Consider the following 21,618-nt stretch of genomic DNA (forward strand, 5'->3'; position numbering starts at 1 on the left):
TGTATTTTCACCTGTCATTTAATGAAATATTGCCAAATTGAACTTCATAGAGGCTGGACCAATACATAATTCTAATGAGTGCCTATTGTTTCATACACAATCCAAAAGTGCACTACTAAGCTTTTTCAACTTTGTAAATCAGAGAAGTTAAAATGAATCTTGGCTTAATTTTAATTTGCATTTTTCTCATTAAAAATGGGAGTGAATCATTTGCTTTTCCTGCTCATGAAATGTAGGCTCATATCCTTTGATTGTCTTATTGACTTGCAACAACCCTTTCCATATTTGGGAAACTAGATCTTTTGTTTCGATATTAGTTGCAAATTTCAAATTAGTTGCAAATTAGTTGCATTATTTTCACAGTGTTGTTACTTGGGTTTTGACTTTGCTTAGGGTTGGTTTTCTACACACATTTTACAAACATTTGCATGTAGTAGAATTCACTGTTCTTTTATGGCTTCTAGGTTGTTTTGTATTTAAAAATGCCTTCTCCCATTCTAAGATTATTCTTTTAAAAATTTTCTTCCAATAATTCCTCTAGCATTTTCCTGGTTTATATATTTAAATCTCTGATCCATCTTGGACTAATTTAATCCAAAGTGTAAAGGTCTAATATATTGGCTAACTTTTAAATCACACAGCTACCCACTTATTCTGGAACTATATATTGAAAATTCCACCTTGTGCACATTGATTTTAAATGCTCCACTCTCACCAGATTGTAAGCTCCAAAAAGGAAGACTTGTATTTTTTTTCCACTACTGTAGCTTGAGGAGCTAAAACAATGCTAGAACATAATAGGCACTCTGCGATTGCTCAACATTTGGTGTGTACATGTACATGTCTGTGTGTGTGTTAAAACAAAGTAAAACACCATTTTAACCATTTTTAAGTGTACTATTCAGTGGCATTAGGTACATTCACAATGTTGTGCAACCATCAGCACTCTCATTTTCATAACTTTTTCATTATACTGAAGAAACACTCTACCCATTAAAAGATAATTCTCTATTCCTCCCTCTCCCCAGTCCCTGGTAACCTCTATTTAACTTTCTGTCTTTATGAATTTGCCTACTCTAGGTACCATATATAAGTAGAGGCATATAGTATTTGTCCTTTTGTGTCTGGCTTATTTCACTTGGCATGATGTTCTCAAAGTTCATTCATGTTGTAGCATGTATCAGAATTTCCTTCCCTTTTAAGGCTTAATAATAACCACGTGTATGTATATGCCACACACATTCTGTATGTCCATTCATCTGTCAATGGACATTTGGGTTGTTTCCACTTTTTACCTACTACAAATGATGTTGCTATGAACAGTGCTGTACAAGTAACTATTTCTTTGCATATTTAGCCAGAAGTAGGATCGCAGCATCACATGATAATTCTGTTTAACTCTTTAAGGAACACCAAATTTTTTCTGAAGTACTCCACTAGTTTACATTCCCATCAGCAATGCACAAGGGTCCCTATCTCACCACGTCCTCACCAAGACTTATTTTCTTCTTACTTTTTCATAATCACCTTCCTAAGAGGGATGAGGTGGCACTTCATTGTAGTCTTGACTTGCACTTCTCTAATGATTAGTGACATTGAGCACCTCTTCATGTGCTTGTTGGCCATTTGCATATCTTCTATATAACAATATTTATTCAAGTCCATTGTCCATTTTTTAATCACGTTGTTTGAGGTTTTATTGTCGAGTTACAGACTTTTTAATATAACTGGATATAATTTTTTAAATCAGTAATGTGATTTACAAATACTTTCCATCACTCTAGGTATTGTCTTTTCACTTGCACTTGAAAAGTATGCTCCACTGTTTGCCTCTGTGTAACTTCAGAGTACCCTTGAGGATCTGCATCCTCTTCACCTGACAAACAAGAAAACTGCAACCCAATGAAAGACAGCATATTTGAACACACTGCCTGGCACCTAATAACAGCTCACAAGTTTCAGTTATTGTTAATGCTACTGTTGTTTCACAGACAAAAATGATCTATGAAGAATCACAGAAGCTGTTTCAGTAAGGAACATCGGTGGGAAAAATAGAAAGCAGAAGTCCGTAGGAGCCTTAGCAGTGCCAGGGTTCAACAACTCATAGATATTGCCCATACATAGGTTTCCCATGCCCGTTTACTCCTACCGAGCTCCGAAACACCCCTCTCCCAGCTCAACGCTACCCGCCCCCAACACAACCAAACCCAAGGCCGCTTCCGGCCACTTCCGCCCTGTCGCAGCCAGTTAGTGCATGCGCTGTGGGAATGTTTGCGCGCTCGCTCCCTGAGCAGGGGACACACCCAACTTCCGGCGCCCTGATGAGATTCCACAAGGTTTGGCGCCTAGTCGTGACGTCAGATCCGGTTGCCTTGCTGAATCGGAAGTGGGAGCTCTTCGGCCACTGAGACTCTGTCGTGTCGTCGCTGCTGGCCTTTCAGGCTCTGGTAAGAGAGCATATAGCTGGAGGGGAGGGGATCGTTGAGTCTGCAGTGAGGTTTTTTTTTCTTCTAGTCGGATGCCAGTCCAAATCTCTACATTTTTACTTCCTACAAATTCTCCTGCTCTTTTCTGAACACTGGATCTCCTTCATGAACTTTGACCCTGTCTGGTTTGGGAACCCCTTACAGTGCTCCTGTTTCTGGCATTTCTGCCCCTCATTGTCGAATGACAATGGAAAAGGCTATTTTCCTCCTGGAAAAGACCAGAATCCTGGCCTTGCATTATCTTTGGCTTTCTTTTTCTAGAACGTGTGTCTAGTGGGTAGGTCTCCCTGTGCGCCGCGAATCCCTTATGGAACCTGGGAGGATAAAATATAAAGAGTAGACAACAGATACCCTGGTGCCAAAGAAGAGAAAATTAAACTTGGGTCCCTGGAGTCAAACCAGTTGAATCCATATGGCAAGGTGTTGACATTTGGTAAGGCAAGTGATCATTCACCCCTCAAAACTCTGCTGTTACTCTGCTTCTTGCTCCCTCAGCATTTGGGTTTAGAGGACACTTCTAAAATTAAGTAACCGATCTCAGAAGCTTATATTTGATGGGTATTCTCTTTGGAATCAGCTTTTCACTCCAAGAACAAGGATATGTATGTTCAGTCTCACTGCTGTAGGCTGTTTTGGTCTCACATGGGAGCCCTCCTCAGATAAAATGGGACCCAGGAAGGAATGCTGTCTGCTTTGCGACTTGATGAGATCCTTCTAGCTTGATGTAATGGAAGGATCTGTTGACACATAGAGGCCTGAAAGGATTATTGGGTGGAGCATGTAACAGTGAAATCATTTTTTAAATTTCTTTTCCGGTTTGATCTATGTATTACTCAGGGCTTCCCAAGTGGTGCTGTGGTAGAGAATCCACCTGCTAATGCAGGCAGGCTCAGGAGACTTGGGTTCCATCCGTGCATTGGGAAGGTCCTCTGGAGTAGGACGTGGCAACCCACTCCAGTATTCTTGCCTGGAAAATTCCATGGACAGAGGATCCGGGTGGGCTACAGACCATGGGGTACAGAGTGAGACACAGCTGGGCAACCTTGCGGGTACATGCACACACACGTATTACTCACCAGGAAAGAAACCTTGTGGAGTATGATTTAATAAAGCTTGATTTTGACAGTCTCATTTTTGTGAAGTATTGCAAGTATTTCTGTTTAAAAGCAATACCAAATTTGATGTTAAAACATTTATGTAGTCATCTCTTTAAAGCCTGACAGTTCCCCCTTAAGAGAATTAGCCATATTCTTTATAAACAAAAGATTAACTCAGGGGAGGGCAAGAAGATTATATAGGACTGGAGGTAGACAACTTTTATAAATGTAGAGCCTTGCAGCACATCTATCAGAAATGTGTTTTTATTTTTTATTTATTTATTTTTTTTAGAAATGTGTTTTTAAAGGGGATGTATTGGGGGAATTCCCTGGCAGTCCAGTGGTTAGGACTCTGCACTTTCATTGCCAAGGGCCCAGATTCAATCCCTGGTTGGAGAATTAAGATCCTGCAAGCCTCATGGCCAAAAGTAAATAAATAAATAAAGAGGATGCATTTTTAAAATCAAATCCAAAAACTTCTAAGAATTGGTAGATGTGTCATGCCAAAGGCTGACGACAGGATAGTGCTTTATCTTTGTATGGTAGTTGAAAGGAGATTATAAATTCCCAGTGATATTGAATATTAAACAGAATATCAAGGTTCCACTTTATCAGACCTTTCTTTTGGAGTGGGTCACATCTGGGTGCTCTTTTTACATTTGTGAAATCCTTGACCAAGTCTAAACTGACATCCCTACAAAGGTTCCATCAAATGATCAGTCCTTCCTTTTTGTGTAAAACTTTCCTGGTTGCACAGTTAGCTCTTTTTCCATGAAAATAGTTGTTGCACAGATTTGAAGTACATATGAGAAAGATGAGCTTAGTGAGGTAGTCTAAGCCCTTTTCGTCTTTCATCATGGATGACAACAGAGATTTATTTCCATTCTCTGTTCTACACATTCTGAGCTACCAAAGGGCCACAAGTGTCTGGCCTGATACCTTGACCTTCCACTGCAACCTAGGACAAACAGTAAAACCCTTACCTTAAAGTAGGATTATGGCTGCTGCTATTGATTACAAGAAGGTCAGGAATAATTATATGTAATATTGACTCATTTGATGCATGTTTGGGATTTTGTGTTTATGGAATATACCAGACACAAGAAAAAAATAATTAGATATGAGCCTATACTCAGATTGCTTACCTTCTAGTAAGAAAGAAGATCTACATTAGGAATACAATGTAGAAAGTTGTAAGTCCTGTTGATATAGATAAAATGTTGTGGGAAGCTAACTTTTTGTGGACCATTTTTTTTTTTTAAGTCTTTATGGAATTCGTTGCAATATTGCTTCTGTTTTATATTTTGGTTTTTGAGTCGGTCACCGAATCCTGACCGTCACAAGCCAGGGCCCAGTGCTTGGGATCAAATCGCGAACTTCTGCACTGGGTCACCAAATTAGCCGCACGTTAGAATCACCAGGGCAGCTTTTACAAATTCCAGCGCCCAAGCTGTACCCTAAATCAATGAATTCGGACACTGTAAGTGGGGTCCAAATCTTAACATTTTTAAAAGCAAAGCTCACCAGGTACTTCCAAAAAGCAGCCAAGTTTGTGAGCTATAAGACTGAGAGATCCTCTCTTCTTTCGTGGAGTTAACAAACTCTGTAAGGGCAAGTGCAAATTTTAAAGAAAAAAAAAGAGTTTAATTCTCTGAAAAAAAGAGGAAAAGTTGCCCAGGGCTGGTGTGGCAGCTACACAGTCATCACGGACCCAAGTTCTGTCTATCTTTTCCACGCCACCGTCCCCATGGCATCATGCATTCTGATGTGAAGTTTTCCTGTGATGCAAAATAACTGTCAGTACCTTTCTCAGTTCTTTGAGAAAGAACTAATTGAAGCAGCACCTTTAAAGAGTATTCCTAGAAAACACACCTAATGAGTTCTATCTGCTTTCCATTCATTGGTCACTCACATCTACAAGGGAGACTAGAAAAATAAAAATCATTATTTTGGTTTTTGTTTGTTTTTTACTGTGAGGCATGTGGGATCTTAGCTCCTGGACCAGGGAGGACAAGGAATTGAACCTACACACCCTGCATTGGGAGGTGAAGTCCTAACCACTGGGTTACCAGGGAAGTCTTAAGCTAGCTTTATGTAATGTGACAGTGTATTATTGAGAAAGGAGGAAATAATGCCATTTATGATGATAAATCCTCTTTATGTCTCTTCATAGTTTTAGAGCCCGTATGTGTCCTACATTCTAATTCTTGGCTTTTGATTTCCTTCCTTTCTACATAGATGGTGCAGGTGATGCATCTCCTTTGTACTAATCTGAACTCTTTTCAGTTGTATTTTTAAAAACCTATTTGAACTGGCTCCCACAGTGTAGGGAAATCTAATGGCTTTTTTATACCTGAGAACGCTCTCTTTCCATCTTACATGTCTTTTCCTGCATGTTGGTTTAGTTTTAGGCTAGGCTTTCTCTAAATGGTGGGAAGACGGCAGCTCCAGGTTCCTGTCTTACCAGCCTAGCAACCTAAGCAGGAAAAAAAAGAAAGAGCTCCCTTTTCTGTTGATTTAGCCAAAGGCCTGAAGCTAGTGTTCATTGATTCTTTTAGGTTGGTGCAAAAATAATTGTGGTTTCTGCATTGTTGAAGTTTACCATTTGATATTGGAATACATTCTTAAATATGGTTATGTTATACATCATTTTAATGTGCATTTCTCCCTTAATTTTTTTGCTAATGACTTATTACTTGCTATTTATATTTATTTTAGACTATGTAAATGATGTTAGACAAAAGCAAATTCGAGCGATTTTCTTACGCGAGTTCAATATGGGTCGTAAAGCAGTGGAGACAACTCGAAACATGAAACTCATTTGGCCCAGGAACTAACGAACGTACAATGCAGTGGTGGTTCAAGTTTTGCAAAGGAGTTGAGAGCCTTGAAGGTGAGCGTAGTGGCCAGCTGTCGGAAGTTGACAGCAGCCTATTGAGAAGATCATCAAAGCTGATCCTCTTACAACTACATGTTTTAAGAAGTTGCCAAAGAGCTCAGTGCTGACCATTCTGTGGTCATTCGACATTTGAAACAAATTGGAAAGTTGAAAAGGCTCGATAAGTAGGTGCCTCATGAGCTGACCACAAATCCAAAAAGCCGTCCTTTTGAAATGTCGTCTTCTCTTATTCTGTGCAACAACAACAAACCATTTCTCGATCAGATTGTGACATGCAACAAAAAGTAGATTTTATACGACAACCAGTGACAGCCAACTCAGGGGTTGCACTGAGAAGAAGCTCCAGAGCACTCCCCAAAGCCAAACCTGCACCGAAAAAAAGGTCATGGTCACTGTTTGGTGGTCTGCTGCCAGCCTGATCCACTACAGCTTTCTGAATTCTGGAGAAACCATTACATCTGAGAAGTATGCTCAGCAGATCGATGAGATGCATCAAAACCTGCAATGACTGCAGCTGGCATTGGTCAACAGAAAGGGCCCAATTCTCCACAACAGCGCCCAACAACACATCACATAACCAACGATTTGAAAGTTAAATGAATTGGGCTATGAAGTTTTTTTTTTTTAATTGACTGATAATTGCTTTACAGAATTTTGCTGTTTTCTGTCAAACCTTAACGTGAATCAGCCATAGGTATACATATGTCCCCTCCCTCTTGAACCTCCCTCCCATCTCCCTCCCCACCCCGCCCCTCTAGGTTGATGTAGAGCCCCTGTTTGAGTTCCCTGAGCCACACAGCAAATGCCCGTTGGCTGTCTGTTTTACATATGGTGATGTAAGTTTCCATGTTACTCTCTCCTCCCCGCTCCCCATGTCCATAAGTCTGTTCTCTATGTCTGTTTCTCCATTGCTGCCCTGCAAATAAATTCTTCAGTACCATCCTTCTAGATTCCATATATACACATTAGTATACAATATTTATCTTTCTTTTTCTGACTTCACTCTGTATAATAGGCTCTAGGTTCATTCACCTCATTAGAACTGACTTAAATGTGTTCCTTTTTATGGCTGAGAAATAGTCCATTGTGTGTATATATCACAACTTCTTTATACATTCATCTGTCAATGGACATCTAGGTTGCTTTCATGTTCTAGCTATTGTAAATAGTGCAGTGAACATTGGGGTACATGTGTCTTTTTCCATTTTGATTTCCTCAGGGTATATGCCTAGGAGTGGGATTGCTGGGTCATAGGGTGGTTTTATTCCTAGTTTTTTAAGGAATCTCCATACCATCTTCTGTAGTAGCTGTATCAATTTACATTCCCATCAACAGTGCAAGAAGTTTTGCCTCATCCACCATATTCATCTGACCTCACACCAACCTACTCGCACTTCTTCAAGCATATCGACAACTTTTTGCAAGGAAAACACTTCCACAACCTGCAGGATGCAGAAAGTGCTTTCCAAGAGTTCATCGAATCCTGAAGCATTTATGCCACAGGAACAAACAAATTTATTTCTTGTTGGCAAAAATGTGTTGATTGTAATGGTTCCTATTTTGATTAATAAAGATGTTATTAGAGCCTAGTTATAATGATACACACACAAAATTCATGGTCTGAAACCGCAATTACGTTTGCACCAATCTAATAATAGGCCTTGCTAGAGAATCATTGCCCACTCCTGAATCAGTCCCTTTGGCTAGAGAATTCTGTATTCTTTTTGGCCAAGCCAGATTCATATGCCCATTCCTAGAGCTAGTGGGTGAGGTCATCCCTTCTGAACACATGGACTGGGAGCAGAGTGGATCCCCAAAGGAAAACTGGGGGTGTCATGTTGAAAAAAGAAATTGATATTTTGGAGACAGAAAAATAAAGATATCTGTCTCCAAATATTTGGAGACAGACTACACTTTTTGCATTCCTCTCGGTACCTCAGGATAGAGGTAGGGTGGTGGTCAGCTAACTGACACAATTCTTGGTGCTTCTACATGAATTAAGGGAAATAAGTAAGGGCAATGCCAAAGAATGTTCAAACTACCATACATTTGCGCTCATTTCACATGCTAGCAAGGTAATGCTCAAATCCTTCAAGCTAGGCTTCAACAGTACGTGAACTGAGAACTTCCAGAAGTACAAGCTGGATTTAGAAAAGGCATAGGAAACAGATCAAATCGCCAGCTTGCTTTGGATCATAGAAGAAGCAAGGGCATTCCAGAAAAACATCTGCTTCATTGACTGTGCTAAAGCCTTTGTGTAGATCACAACAAACTGCGGAAAACTCAAGAGATGGGAATACCAGACCACCTTACCTGCCTCCTGCAAAACCTGTGTGCAGGTCAAGAAGTAACAGAACTGGATGTGGAACAAAGGACTGGTTCAAAATTGGGAAAGGAGTATGTCAAAGCTGTATATTTTCACCCTGCTTATTTTACTGCTATTCAGAGTACATCATGGGAAATGCCAGGCTGGATGAAGCACAAGCTGGAATCAAGATTGCCAGGAGAAATATCAGGAACCTCAGATATGCAGATGACACCACCCTAATGGCAGAAAGCAAAGAGGAATTGAGTGTCTTGATTAAGGTGAACAAGAAGGGTAAAAAAGCTGGCTTAAAACAACATTCAAAAAACGAAGATCATGGCATCTGATCCCATCACTTCATGGCGAATAGATGAGGGAAATTTGGAAACAGTGACAGATTTTATTTTCCTGGGCTCCAAAATCACTGCAGATGGTGACTGCAGCCATGAAATTAAAAGACACTTGCTCCTTGGAAGAAAAACTATGACAAAACTAGAGAGCATATTAAAAAGCAGAGATATCACTTTGCTGACAAAGGTCCATATATTCAAAGCTGTGGTTATTCCAGTAGCAATGTATGGATGTGAGAGTTAGACTATAAAGAAGGCTGAGCACCAAAGAATTGATGTTTTCAAACTGTGGTGCTGGAGAAGACTCTTGAGAGTCCCTTGGAGAGCAGGCAGATAATCCAGGCAATCTCAAAGGAGATCATCCCTTAATTTTCATTGGAAGGGCTGATGCTGAAGCTGAAACTCCAATACTTTGGCCACCTGATGGAAAGAATCAACTCATTAGAAAACACCCTATTACTGGGAAAGATTAAGAACAGGAGGATGAGGGGGCAACAGAGGACGATCTGGATGGATGGCATCACGGAATCAATGGACATGAGTTTGAGCAAACACCGGGAGATAGTGATGGACAGGCAAGCCTGGTGTGCTGCAGTCCCTGGAGTCACAGAGTCAGACACAACCTAGCAACTGAGCAACATTGCAGTGTTTAAAGAGAAGGAAAGATCTCGCAAGGATTGTTAATTGCAACTTTAAGTATGCTATCTTTCTTTTTTGTATGATTAAGCTCAATTAAACTATACGTAATAAAAAGTAAAATACATAGAGCAACATCTAACCTTTCAGTTCTTTGAAGTAGTCAAGGCCAGCAGCATGCTGAGACGAGACTAGACTGTCATTACAGCTCAGTAACCATTAGCTTTTAGGCAGAAAGCTCAACTGAGGAGCACGAAGCAACAGGTAGAGATGCCTCAGAACTGTCAAAAGTGTTATAGTCTCTCTCCAAAAAAGAGTAAGTTTTCCGACTTGTATTAGCTTTTGTTAGTGTGATTCCATAAGGAGTCTTACCTCAGTTAAAGGTAAACCTTTTTTCCTCCTGCCTTGTATCCCTGACCCCACTCCTTCTAAGAACCTCTGTCCTTGTATCAGTTCAGCATCCTCGTAAGCAGAATATTCATACCCTTTGTCTCTTGTCACCCTTTTCAGGGTTGTATTTCTATGCTGTGGCCTTAAAATTTCAAAAAGGGAGAAAGCCTTTCAGGGAGCTCTGCTCATCCCGTTATACCCTTGAGTCCCCTTGGCGCTTGGATGAGGAAATGTTATCAGAAGAGTGCAAATGCAGGCTCAGTCAGCTCCTCTAAATACCTTTGAGGTATATATCTATTTCATACTACACAGCAGGAATTGTATTTCTTCAGTATTGTAAAAACCAGATAAACGGAAGATTAAATGTAAAATTAAGTAAAGACCATTTAGTTCTTGGAGGAAGAAACATCAGTAGTCATAAGCCAGGAAGTAGAGATGGATTGCTTAATAGAGATTTAAAACCCATGGTATGCTCCTAATCTGATTCCTATCCTGGCTTGCAATTCCACCTCTGACATACAGGCTTCCATTTAGTTTCTGTGTAGCTGAGGAGTTCCTGGCTCCAACCCTTAAGTCACAGAAGCCAGAGCAAGCACAAGCAGCACTTTATGCTCATGCTGAATGAGAACTAGTCAACCAGTTAGAGATTTATGGGAAATCCATAGTTTTTGTCATGTTTAAGTGCTGCATTGTTGTTACAACTAGTAGCTCAGTTTCCTCTCTGATTTTAATAATACTCTCTATTTAACCTATTTTTTTAAAAAAGGTATAGCAAATAGAACATGTCAACAGATAAATGCATCTTTTAGGTTTCTTGGTTTTAGCCACCCCCAAATCAGGCCAGCTTGTCCAGTTGGTCGGTTTGTAACCATTTTGCCAAAAATGCCTTGAATCTCGGAACAAAAGTTGGCAAGTCTTACCCAAAGCCTTTTAAAATGTACCATAGTCAAGGAATGGGAAAAGAAACAGCTATGATTTTATCACAACTGTTGTGTTATCTGCCCTTCCACGTCTTAATACCTGTCCTCTCTATAGCCCCTCCCCCTAGGTCTGGATGGAGGATACTTTAAAGTGAAATGACAGACCAGGAGAATAACAACAACATCTCAAGTAACCCCTTTGCTGCTCTTTTTGGCTCCTTGGCTGATGCCAAACAGTTTGCAGCAATCCAAAAAGAGCAGCTGAAGCAGCAATCTGGTAAGTGGAGGAGCCAATAGCAGTGGATGAGATGACCTAGAATGGGGTCTTCCCAAATTAAGTATTCTTCGGGTTGTTAATTGCAACTAGAACTTATATTTAGGGCAGAAGTTGGTATTTTGTTCATATTTTTTGTTTGTTTGGTTTGGGGGACTTCTCCCTGTCCTATCCTTGGCTTAAAAAGACCAGAGAACAGGTGGTTCTGGAGTAACAGATGCCCATCATGCTCCCAAAGCTGTCAAGCTTTCTTACTTTACAGATCACCTAGTGAAAGATAGTTAACAAAGATGCTAAAATGTTTTAACATAGGAAACTGAGATTATAGTTGTAGGTGTGGAAAACAAGTCACATGCAGCTGTAGACAGCAGGTGTGTTAAAGGAAGACTTAGAGCTTTCTAGCCTGTAGAGAAATGAGATTTATCCTTAAGCCCAGTGCTTCAGAGTCTTATCTCAAGCAAAATGCTTCTTTCATTACACTTTAATAGCTTACTGCTTTTAGAACAGACTTCTAGGAAAATCTGATCCTTACCCTTCATGAGAAGAAAATTAGGACAATATCTCACTAATCAGAAAAGTGATTTTCCTCATCTGGGATCAAAATAAAGATCAAGTCTAGCTTCCTCCCCATAGGTAACATATGAACTAGAAGAATTAGGATGCTGTTTCCCAAATATATTAGTTTTCTGAGGGTATGCACAAACTTTCAGGCCAGAAATTGCTCCCTTTCTCCTCCCTCCAAAAAAAATAATGGTGTTTTTATTTTTAGGAAAGGAGAAACATTTATACTTTGCCTTTATTTTGTTTATTTCAGAAGTGTTCAGATATGTACACTTCTGTGTACATATGGCCTTACTCTCTGATTAGGATTGAATAAAAAGGGAGTAAGAGCAAGACAGATGAGTAGTAAACAGAGGTGGATGAAACAAAAGAAATACATGGAATGCTGACCTTTTTAACGTGATGGGAAGAGGCAGCTCTGAGTCTCAGTCTCTGAAAACTTTCCCAGATTTCTAAAATACAGGCTCAAAATGGGAACCCTTGGATTAGGAGATTGTAGGAGATGAAGAGTGAGGAATTGAAATGAGGAAAGGAAATGAAAACAAATTTTTAAGTATGTGGTTGAGGGAAATTTTGCTAATTAGCACCTGTCACTCTTGGAATTCAGAGGAGACCTTGATGGTATAGGAATAGAGCAACTGAACACTCATCCTTCTGGCCATAAACAGATGTGAGGCTAGCGAGGATTGGAAGCATTGCAGTGGGAACAAGTCAGGTGCATGCCCTTCTGTTACTATTTTGGCACCTCATCATCTTAGTTTGTTTACACTGAGTTTGCCAGGTCACCAGGTCTAACCTGTTTTCCTCCAGCAGTTAGTACTCTAAGAAAACCTTTGACCTCCTATATTGAGCTTCACTTTTGCTCAGTTCACCACACTGAAGCAACTCTTGCGTCTGAGAATTTTGCCCGGACTTTCAGAGTAACCATTTTATCATCAGAGGGAAAAAGCAGATACAGGCTTGCATGTGGCTTTTAGTGAGCAACACTGCATATACACCCCTTCAGCATCAGTGCCATTCTGAGAAGCTCTCTTTTAAGTTGCTTTATAAAAAAGTAAAAAGATTCTATCAATAAGAAAATGGGGACAGTTTATATATACTCAAATTACTTTAAAAAATCCAGTCTAATGCATGGGTTTGGATTTATGGCAGGCTCGTCCCCCTGGGCCTCTCATAGTGTCCCATGCCAGAGCAAACGCGGCCCCAAACCATTGCCTGGCCTCTGCCAGTAGGCTGCAGGCACTGAAGTGGGTTGCACAGTGGAAAAAAAAAAAAAAATCCAATCTAGCTAATAATTAGAGAAATACCCATTAAGACAACAATTAGATAGTTTTTAGTCTGTGCAGTTTGTGAAGCTTTAAACAGGCACTCTTTCATATACTGGTGCAGCTGTTAGTTGCCAAGTTGTGTCTGACTCTTTGTGACCCCCCATGGACTGTAGCCCACTAGGCTTCTCTGTCCATGGGATTTTCCAGGCAAGATTACTAGAGTGGGTTGCCATTTTGTTCTCCAGGAGAAGATCTCCAGGGGATCTTCCTGACCCAGGGATCTTCCTGACGCAGGGATCCAACCTGAGTCTCCTGCTTTGTAGGTGGATTTTTTTACCACCGAATACTGGTGAAGCTCCATATACTCGTAGCTATGTAAATCAGAGTAGTTTTGGTTTTCTTTTTTTGCTACATGAGGTCCAGCTGTGGCACACAGGATCCTTAGTTATGGCATGTGGGATCTCCTAGAGAAGGAAATGGCAACCTAGTCCAGTATTCTTGCCTGGGAAATCTCATGGACAGAGGAGCCTGACAGGCTACCATCCTTGAGGGTCACAAAGAATCAGACGTGACTTAGGGACTAAACAAAAACAACAAATGTGGGGTCTTGTTCACTAACCAGGGATTAAACCCTGGCCCCCTGCATTGGAAGCATGGAGTCTCAGCCACTAGACCACCAGGGAAATCCCAGAATAGTCTTTCTGAGAGTAATTTGGTAGTACATATATGTTAACTTTTAAATATTCAGGCTTTTTAATCTAGCAGTTCTGCTTCTATGAATTTATCCTACACAAGTACTCATACAAGTGCACAAAAATAATAAGTTACATGTGGTACAGTGTTGTTTGAAATCATGAGAAATTGGAAACAATCCAAATGTCCATCAGTTGAGAAGTCACTACATAGATCACATTTTGTGCATTCAATGTAATACAGGGCAGCTATTGAAAAGAGTGAGGTTGGCTTATAAATGTCCTAATAGAGAGGTGTTGGTGCTGATTAAGTTTAAAAAGCAAGAGAATTCCCTGGTAGTCCAATGGTTAGGATTCTGTGCTTTCACTGCCAAGGACCTAGGTTTGATCCCTGGTGAGGGAACTAAGATCCCACAAGTCAAGCATCACGGCCAAAAAATAAATAAAAATTTAAAAATAAGAAAAATGTGTTCTCTTAAAATGAGGGAAAAGCCATATATTTAATATAATTAAAGGCATGTTGATCTATTAGATAATTCTTTGCTCACTACGATTCTGTAGGGAAGATAGTATTGCTACTTTTGGCATTGTGGAATACAATTAATTATGAGTAGAAAAAATAAAACTTAGTTTTTGAAATATGGTAGATTTTATAACCAGTGATTTCAGAATTCTGTACTTAAGATGTTTTCTGATACAACTCAATAGCAAAAAACCCAAACAATCCAATTTAAAAATGGGCAGAGGATCTGAATGAACATTTTTCCAAAGATGACATATAGATGGTCAACATCGGCATGAAAAAGTGCTCAACATCATTAATCGGGGCAATGTAAATCAAAATCACTACACGCTTCTTAGAATGGTTATTATCAAAAAGACAAGAAATAACAGGTGTTGGCAAGGATGTGGAGAAAAGGGCACCCATGTGCACTGTTGGTGGGATTATAAGTTGGTTCAGCCACTGTGGAAAATATCAGCATGGAGGTTCCTAAAAAAATTAAATATAAAGCTACCATATGATCCAGCAATTCTACCTCTGGGTATTTATCCAAAGAAAACAGAAACACTAATTGGAGAAGATATATGCATCCCCATGTTCATTGCAGCATTATTCAGGTGGACAGTAGATGGGCCTTGAGGGCATTGTGCTGAGGCAAATAAGTCAGAGAAAGACAAATACCATATGATCTCACTTATATTGGAATATTGGAAAAAAAAAAGCTATTAGATACAGAGACTAGATTAGGGGTTACCAGAGGCAGGGGTTGGGGGTGACAAAATGGGTGAAGAGTTTCAAAAGGTACAAACTTCCAGTTATAAAATAGTCATAAGGATTCAGTGAACAGCATGGTGCCTGTAGTTAACAATACTGTATTGCATGTGTATTTGAATGTTGCAAAGAAAATAGATCTTAAAAGTTCTTACCACAAGAAGAAAAAAATTGTAGCTATTTATGGTGACATAGGGGCTTCCCAGGTGGCGCTAGTGGTAAAAAACCTACCTGCCAATGCAGGAGACATAAGAGACGTGGGTTCAGCCCCTGAGTTGGAAAGATCTCCTGAGGGAGGGCATGGTAACCCACTCCAGTATTCTTGTCCGCAGAATTGCATGGACAGAGGAGCCTGACGGGCTACACAGTCCATGGGGTCGCAAAGAGTTGGACACAACTAAAGTGACTTAGCATGCCCACACATACCGTGACAGATGTTAACCTGATTTATTGTGGTGATCATTTAACAATATATACAAATATTGTCATGTACACCTGAAACAAATATATGTCAGTGATACCTTAATTAAAAAAAAACAAGATGTTGCCTGACTTGAGATGTTCACTAATAAGTTAACACCCAAAATTAACCTCCCCCCCTTGGTGACATTTATTATGTATACTTGGTTTTCTCTTCAAGAGAGGATTGTAACTGTTCATGACTTACATTTTCTGGCAGATGAACTCCCCGCCAGCCCAGATGACTCAGATAATAGTGTGTCAGAGAGCCTGGATGAATTTGATTACTCTGTGGCTGAGATCAGCCGCTCATTCCGTTCACAGCAGGAAATATGTGAGCAACTCAACATCAATCACATGATCCAAAGGATCTTCCTCATCACTCTGGACAACAGTGAGTTACAGATTTGCAGCCAATGGATTCACTTCTCTTCCTTTCCTGCTTGGGCTAGGGATTCACTCTTAGAAAGTTACTGTATCTGATGGTTAAACAAACCCACCAAACTCCCAGGAACACAGAGTTTATTTATATTTTCAAGGAAGCTTTTGTTAAATCAGTATTTTGACAGACATACAACTTTGATATCTGTTTTGATACTGACTGGACAGTGTAGCTGCTTCTGCCTTTTCTACTTTAAAAGGGCTATGGGAATGGTAGCCAAGTCTGTTTTCTTCTCAGAGGTGATCTAAACATTTTGATGCAAGCCCCAAGAAGAATTAGATAGTGTTTCCCCTCTATGCCCTGTCTGTAGTTAAACCTCCAAACTACTGCTGATGTCTGGGATTTACTCTTTAAATGTCATGATGTTAGGTTTATAACAAAGCATGTGCTCTTTGGGGTGGGGGTGGGCAGGTTAAATCTGTAGATACTGTTCTCTGTGTCAAGATCACTCTGATATTACCTGAGTCAGACTTCAGATTCGAGAGAAATGCTGTCAAGATCAGTTGTCTATGTAAGGCAGAAGCATTATCCTTAACCTATCAGACTAAAACCATTTCTCAGGTGACCCAAGCCTGAAAAGTGGGAATGGCATCCCCAGCCGGTGTGTGTATTTGGAAGAAATGGCAGTAGACCTGGAAGATCAAGACTGGCTTGATATGAACAACGTAGAGCAGGTACCATTCTTCCATTTCTTACATGTGCCTTCAGTAAAAATCAGCCATGCAGCTGAATTCTGCTCTCCATTCTCCAACTATGGCTTTCTTAGCTCTGTCTCTTAGGCTGTCTGTGTTGTCCCTCTTTTGGATCTGCTCATCTACCCATGGTCCCATGTCCAAAGCTACCCATCTTGCAAGACACAGTTAACAAGTCATCCCGTTTACAAAGTTTTACCAGATTTAAGTTGTTATTTTCTCTCTGGGCTCTTACAGTAATCTCTTGCATCTCTTATAAGAATTGTCTCTTTCCGTCCCATGTAGTGGTTTCTTTATGTACCTCTTTTCTCTGTCCCATGGACACTTAACTTATTGAGGCCAAGGCTCCTCTCTCTCTTTATATCTTTTTCAAAATCAAAACTACATTCTACCTTACAAGTGCTTAATTAATATTAAACGGATGAAAGTTTGATAGGGAAGACACTTGACAACTTTTAGTTTGACTTCATACATTTAAACTGTCTATATAAAGTCTGAGTGAAATGAGCAATCATGAAGAGTAGTAGATTCCACATATAAGTTAATCTCTCATTCTCCACACCATTCAACAAATATGCTTACTCTGTGCTTGGGGCTATACTAGACACTTAAGCTTGCTTTAGGATGATGATATAAACAATCAAATTTGTATACATAATTTTTTTAATTGAGGAATAATTGCCTTACAGTGCTGTGTTGGTTTCTGCTATACAACTGTGTGACTCATCTATAAGTATTAATATACATATCCCCTTCCTCTTGAGCCTCTCACCAACCCTCCCCATCCCACCTCTCTGAGACTGAGCTGAACTCCCTGTGCTATACAGCAACTTCGCACTAGCGTTTTGTTTCACACATGATAGTGTGTACATGTCAGTGCTACTCTATCAATTCACCCCACTTTCCCCTTCCCCCCTCTGTGTCCACAAGTTCATTTTCTATGTCTGCATCTATATTCCTGCCCTTTTTTCCCTTTTACATTCTGTGATTCTCATAATTACCTGTGTCAAAATTATCATTTATGTCCTGGTGTTCTAAAACTAACTTTGCAGTGGACAGGGATGGAGGTAGATAAATCAGAAGTTTGGAATTAACAGATACACACTACTGTGTGCAAAATAGATAAACAACAGAGACCAACTGTATAGCACAGGGAACTATATTCAATATCTTATAATACCTATAATAGAAAAGAATCTGAAAAAGAATAGATATGTATGTGTGTGTGTAACGAAATCACCTTCCTGTACTAACACAACATTGTAAATCAACTATACTTCAGTAAAAAATAAATAAAAATGTAAAAGTAAATTAACTTTGCAGTGATATAGTATTTTTGTTTATTTGTTTTTCCTCATAGGCTGTCTTCACTCGCTTATTACTTCAAGATCCAGGCAACCACTTGATTAACATGACTTCTTCTACAACATTGAATCTCTCTGCTGATCGAGATGCAGGGGAGAGGCATATTTTTTGTTACCTTTATTCCTGCTTTCAAAGAGCCAAGGAAGAGGTAAAGGAATCATTGCCATTAAGTACTCTTGGGTATGACATAACCCAGAGAATTGGATCATTGTCTTTTATATTAATTTGTATACATCATAGTGTATCTGGAACTGGATATCAGAGATCCTGTTAGTTTGTTTTCTGAAGTTTTTATCTCTCCTTTTCCATGGCTTGGGGTCTTCCCCTTCCCCAATTAACAAGTACCTCTTATTATTCTTTCTACAAATGTCTTAAAAAAAAAAAATCACACCTTTATAAAAAAAAAAGGTCTGATAAATTTATTTCTACTGAGGTTTGTGTAACAGAGTAGACTAAGCTTGATCACTTCCAGCAGTAGAATTTCTAAGAGATGATTCCTTAACCCAAGGAATGAACTCTCATGGCTTTTCAAGCATCCACAGCAAAGCCGTGTTGTTTTGGGACAGTGTGTCTTTCCCCTTCTGTTTGCTGTATCTGCCCTTGCGCCAGCTCACAGAGCTAGCATCTTCCCTCTCTTTGTTGCTGTTTCCAGATTACCAAAGTTCCAGAGAACCTGCTACCCTTTGCAGTACAGTGCAGGAACCTCACTGTGTCCAATACCCGAACAGTCCTTCTCACCCCAGAGATCTATGTTGACCAAAACATCCACGAGCAGCTGGTAGATTTGATGTTGGAAGCCATCCTAGGAGGCCGTGAGTACATAAGCAAGATCTGTGAGCGTCTGCATTTGATTTCTGTAACATTCCTCTGGTTGCATTAAAAAGCCTCAGAGCCACTCTGGTTCCAGCATAAATGAATAAAAAGAGCTCACCCCTTGACCTTTGGGTTTCAATACCAGTAGAATTATCAAAAGTTCAGCAGAGTAAAAAGCTGTGTGTAAAGGCATATAGAAATTCCTTTGGCCTCCTCTCTCTCGTTTGTCTCCCATCAGATTTTGAAGGTGTAGCTGAGTTTCTGGATGAGGTCATCGAAGCCTTGATATTAGATGAGGAAGTTCGAACATTTCCAGAAGTCATGATTCCAGTGTTTGATATTTTATCGAGCCGAATCAAAGATCTAGAGCTCTGCCAGATCCTACTGTATGCGTATCTGGACATTCTTCTCTATTTCACTAAGCAGAAGGATATGGCCAAGGTAGGTCTGAAAGCTCACATGTGTTCAATTGAGTTGGAAGTTTATGCTTCCCTGTCCTGAGGGCAGTGTAATATTACCTATTGTATAAGAAAGGTACATTGGTTGTTACATAGTCTTGTTTTGTTTTGTTTTTTGGCTACGCTGTATGGCTTGTGGGATCTTAGTTCCCCAGTCAGGGATCGAACCCACGTCCCCTGCATTGGCAGGCAGATCCTTAACCACTGGACCACCAGGGAAGTCCCAGTTGTTGGATAGTCTTAACTCTTTGAAGCTCTCTCACCCCATCACTTACCACATCATACAGACAATTGACTAGGACTTGTCTTTTCCTACAGGTTTTTGTAGACTACATTCAGCCCAAGGATCCAAGTAATGGACAGATGTACCAGAAGACCTTGCTAGGAATAATCCTGAATATCTCCTGCTTATTAAAGACACCAGGAGTCATAGAAAATCATGGCTACTTCCTGAACCCATCTCGTTCCAGTCCCCAGGAGATCAAAGTACAAGAGGCCAACATTCATCAGGTGGAGCTGTTTCCTGGTGCATTCCAGTCCCCAGTCTCTTAAGTATTGTTTCCTCAGGAAGCAAATGCAGACAAAGCTGCTTGAGCCTTTTGGGAAAGCAGATTGATCTGGGTGACTCTTTGCCGTAATCGTGTAAAGAAATGGCCCTCTTTTTAGCATGCGCTAAGAGCAGAGGACAGACCCTTGTCTGGGTCAGAATAAGCTGCTACTATTCTTTGCCCTGTGTTGTAGCACAGTCACCTGCTCTCAATTCTCATTTTCCTCACCAAGATATTTCTTAGAACTTCAGCTCCTAAAATCTTCTGAATGAACTCCAGCTTAAAAGCCAAATTGTTTTCCTTTTCCTCCTTTCCCCTATGTCATCTCTGTTTGGGCTTCCTAGCATAAATTACATGGTAGAAGTCTGGCCAACATAACAGCAATCAGTGGTTGAATTGGGGGCAGTTTAAATCTCCCATCATCACACTTTATAAAGCAGAGGTTGGCAAATTATAGCAGTGGTCAAATCCAGCCTGCCGCCTTTTTTGTAAGTAGTTGTACTGAACCTAGCCATACTTCTGGGTATTGTGTATGGCTTGACTTTATGCCACAGTGGTAGAGTCGAATAGGTGCTACAGAGACCATATGGCATGCAAAGCCGAAACTAGTTATCATCTGGCCTTCTGAAGAGAAAGTGTACCAACCCCTACTCTAAAGCTATGTAAATGCTAGCTGTAGTTGGGCAGCTCATCAGGAAGACTTACACGTGCCCAGAATTTTTATTATTTTTTTTAATCAGAAATGGGGGGGCAGGGTAAGGCACAAGGAGAGTAAGGGAAAGATCAGGATTCATGTATTTTTGGAAATTGCCAGTGGCTAAGTTTTGAGAGTAACAAATATTAGGATTGTGCAACTGGAATGTTCTGTGGTTGTGTTTTCTGGTTAAACAGTTCATGGCTCGGTTCCATGAAAAGATCTACCAGATGCTGAAGAACCTACTCCAGCTCTCTCCAGAAACCAAACACTGTATCTTGTCCTGGCTCGGAAACTGTTTGCATGCAAACGCAGGCCGCACCAAGATTTGGGCCAATCAGATGCCAGAAATCTTCTTCCAAATGTATGCCTCGGATGCCTTCTTTCTGAATCTGGGTGCTGCTCTCCTGAAGCTATGCCAGCCATTTTGCAAACCCAGATCCTCTCGGCTCCTCACCTTTAATCCTACTTACTGTGCCCTGAAGGAGTTGAATGATGAAGAACGAAAAATTAAAAATGTACACATGAGAGGTAGGGGGGAGCTGGTCTTCTCAAAACTGTGTGTGTGTAACATAAGCCCTTCACTTCTATATCCTTTTCCACAAAGGTCGCTCTTTCTCAAAGAAGATAAGGCAAAAAGAAAAGCTATCATAAATTTTTAAAAGACAGACTTAAAAACTGATAGTTTTAGATGTTATGCTTTACTGAGACCTCTCTAAATTTGGCAGACTTGGATATTCAGTCATTCATTCATTCTTAAGTAAATGAATAAAGGACAGTCCCTGTCCTTTTTGAACTCAAAGGCTCCAAAAGGAGGCAGATCTGTTAACAGATCATCATAATATGGTCTAGGGCTAAGCTATAGGAATCCATAGAAGGGAGTAAATGATGAATTCTGTAGAAGGTGGAGGTCTTCATAGCTGAGTCTTAAAAAATGTGTTGGGTTTATCAAGCAAAGGAGTCCCTTTCATAGAGGAAATAACTATGAAGGTACAG

General features: G+C 40.2%; 1 protein-coding gene and 1 non-coding gene across 4 annotated transcripts in view; both read left to right on the forward strand.

Moving 5' to 3' along the window:
• Positions 1-2,361: 2,361 nt before the first annotated feature.
• The window catches only part of UBE4A (ubiquitination factor E4A), a 39,236-nt gene continuing 19,979 nt past the window's right edge, over positions 2,362-21,618 (forward strand). The window contains exons 1-10 of one of the 3 annotated variants that reach the window (XM_061145269.1): positions 2,381-2,447; positions 10,284-10,449; positions 11,199-11,360; positions 15,831-16,004; positions 16,614-16,726; positions 18,105-18,257; positions 18,762-18,921; positions 19,161-19,363; positions 19,699-19,890; positions 20,820-21,153. In XM_061145269.1, the coding sequence (XP_061001252.1) occupies positions 11,240-11,360; positions 15,831-16,004; positions 16,614-16,726; positions 18,105-18,257; positions 18,762-18,921; positions 19,161-19,363; positions 19,699-19,890; positions 20,820-21,153 (1,450 nt within the window). In that variant the 5' untranslated portion in view covers positions 2,381-2,447; positions 10,284-10,449; positions 11,199-11,239. Of the gene's footprint in view, positions 2,448-10,283; positions 10,450-11,198; positions 11,361-15,830; positions 16,005-16,613; positions 16,727-18,104; positions 18,258-18,761; positions 18,922-19,160; positions 19,364-19,698; positions 19,891-20,819; positions 21,154-21,618 lie in introns of those variants that run through there. The other 2 variants (XM_061145266.1, XR_009693351.1) reach the window with 2 other exon arrangements.
• LOC133064912 (small nucleolar RNA SNORA42/SNORA80 family) lies at positions 13,048-13,180 on the forward strand. Its single transcript, XR_009694769.1, has one exon. It is a non-coding gene; the product is annotated as a small nucleolar RNA SNORA42/SNORA80 family (small nucleolar RNA).

The sequence above is a fragment of the Dama dama genome, chromosome 1 (genome assembly GCF_033118175.1).
Source record: "Dama dama isolate Ldn47 chromosome 1, ASM3311817v1, whole genome shotgun sequence".
Classification (NCBI taxonomy): domain Eukaryota; kingdom Metazoa; phylum Chordata; class Mammalia; order Artiodactyla; family Cervidae; genus Dama; species Dama dama.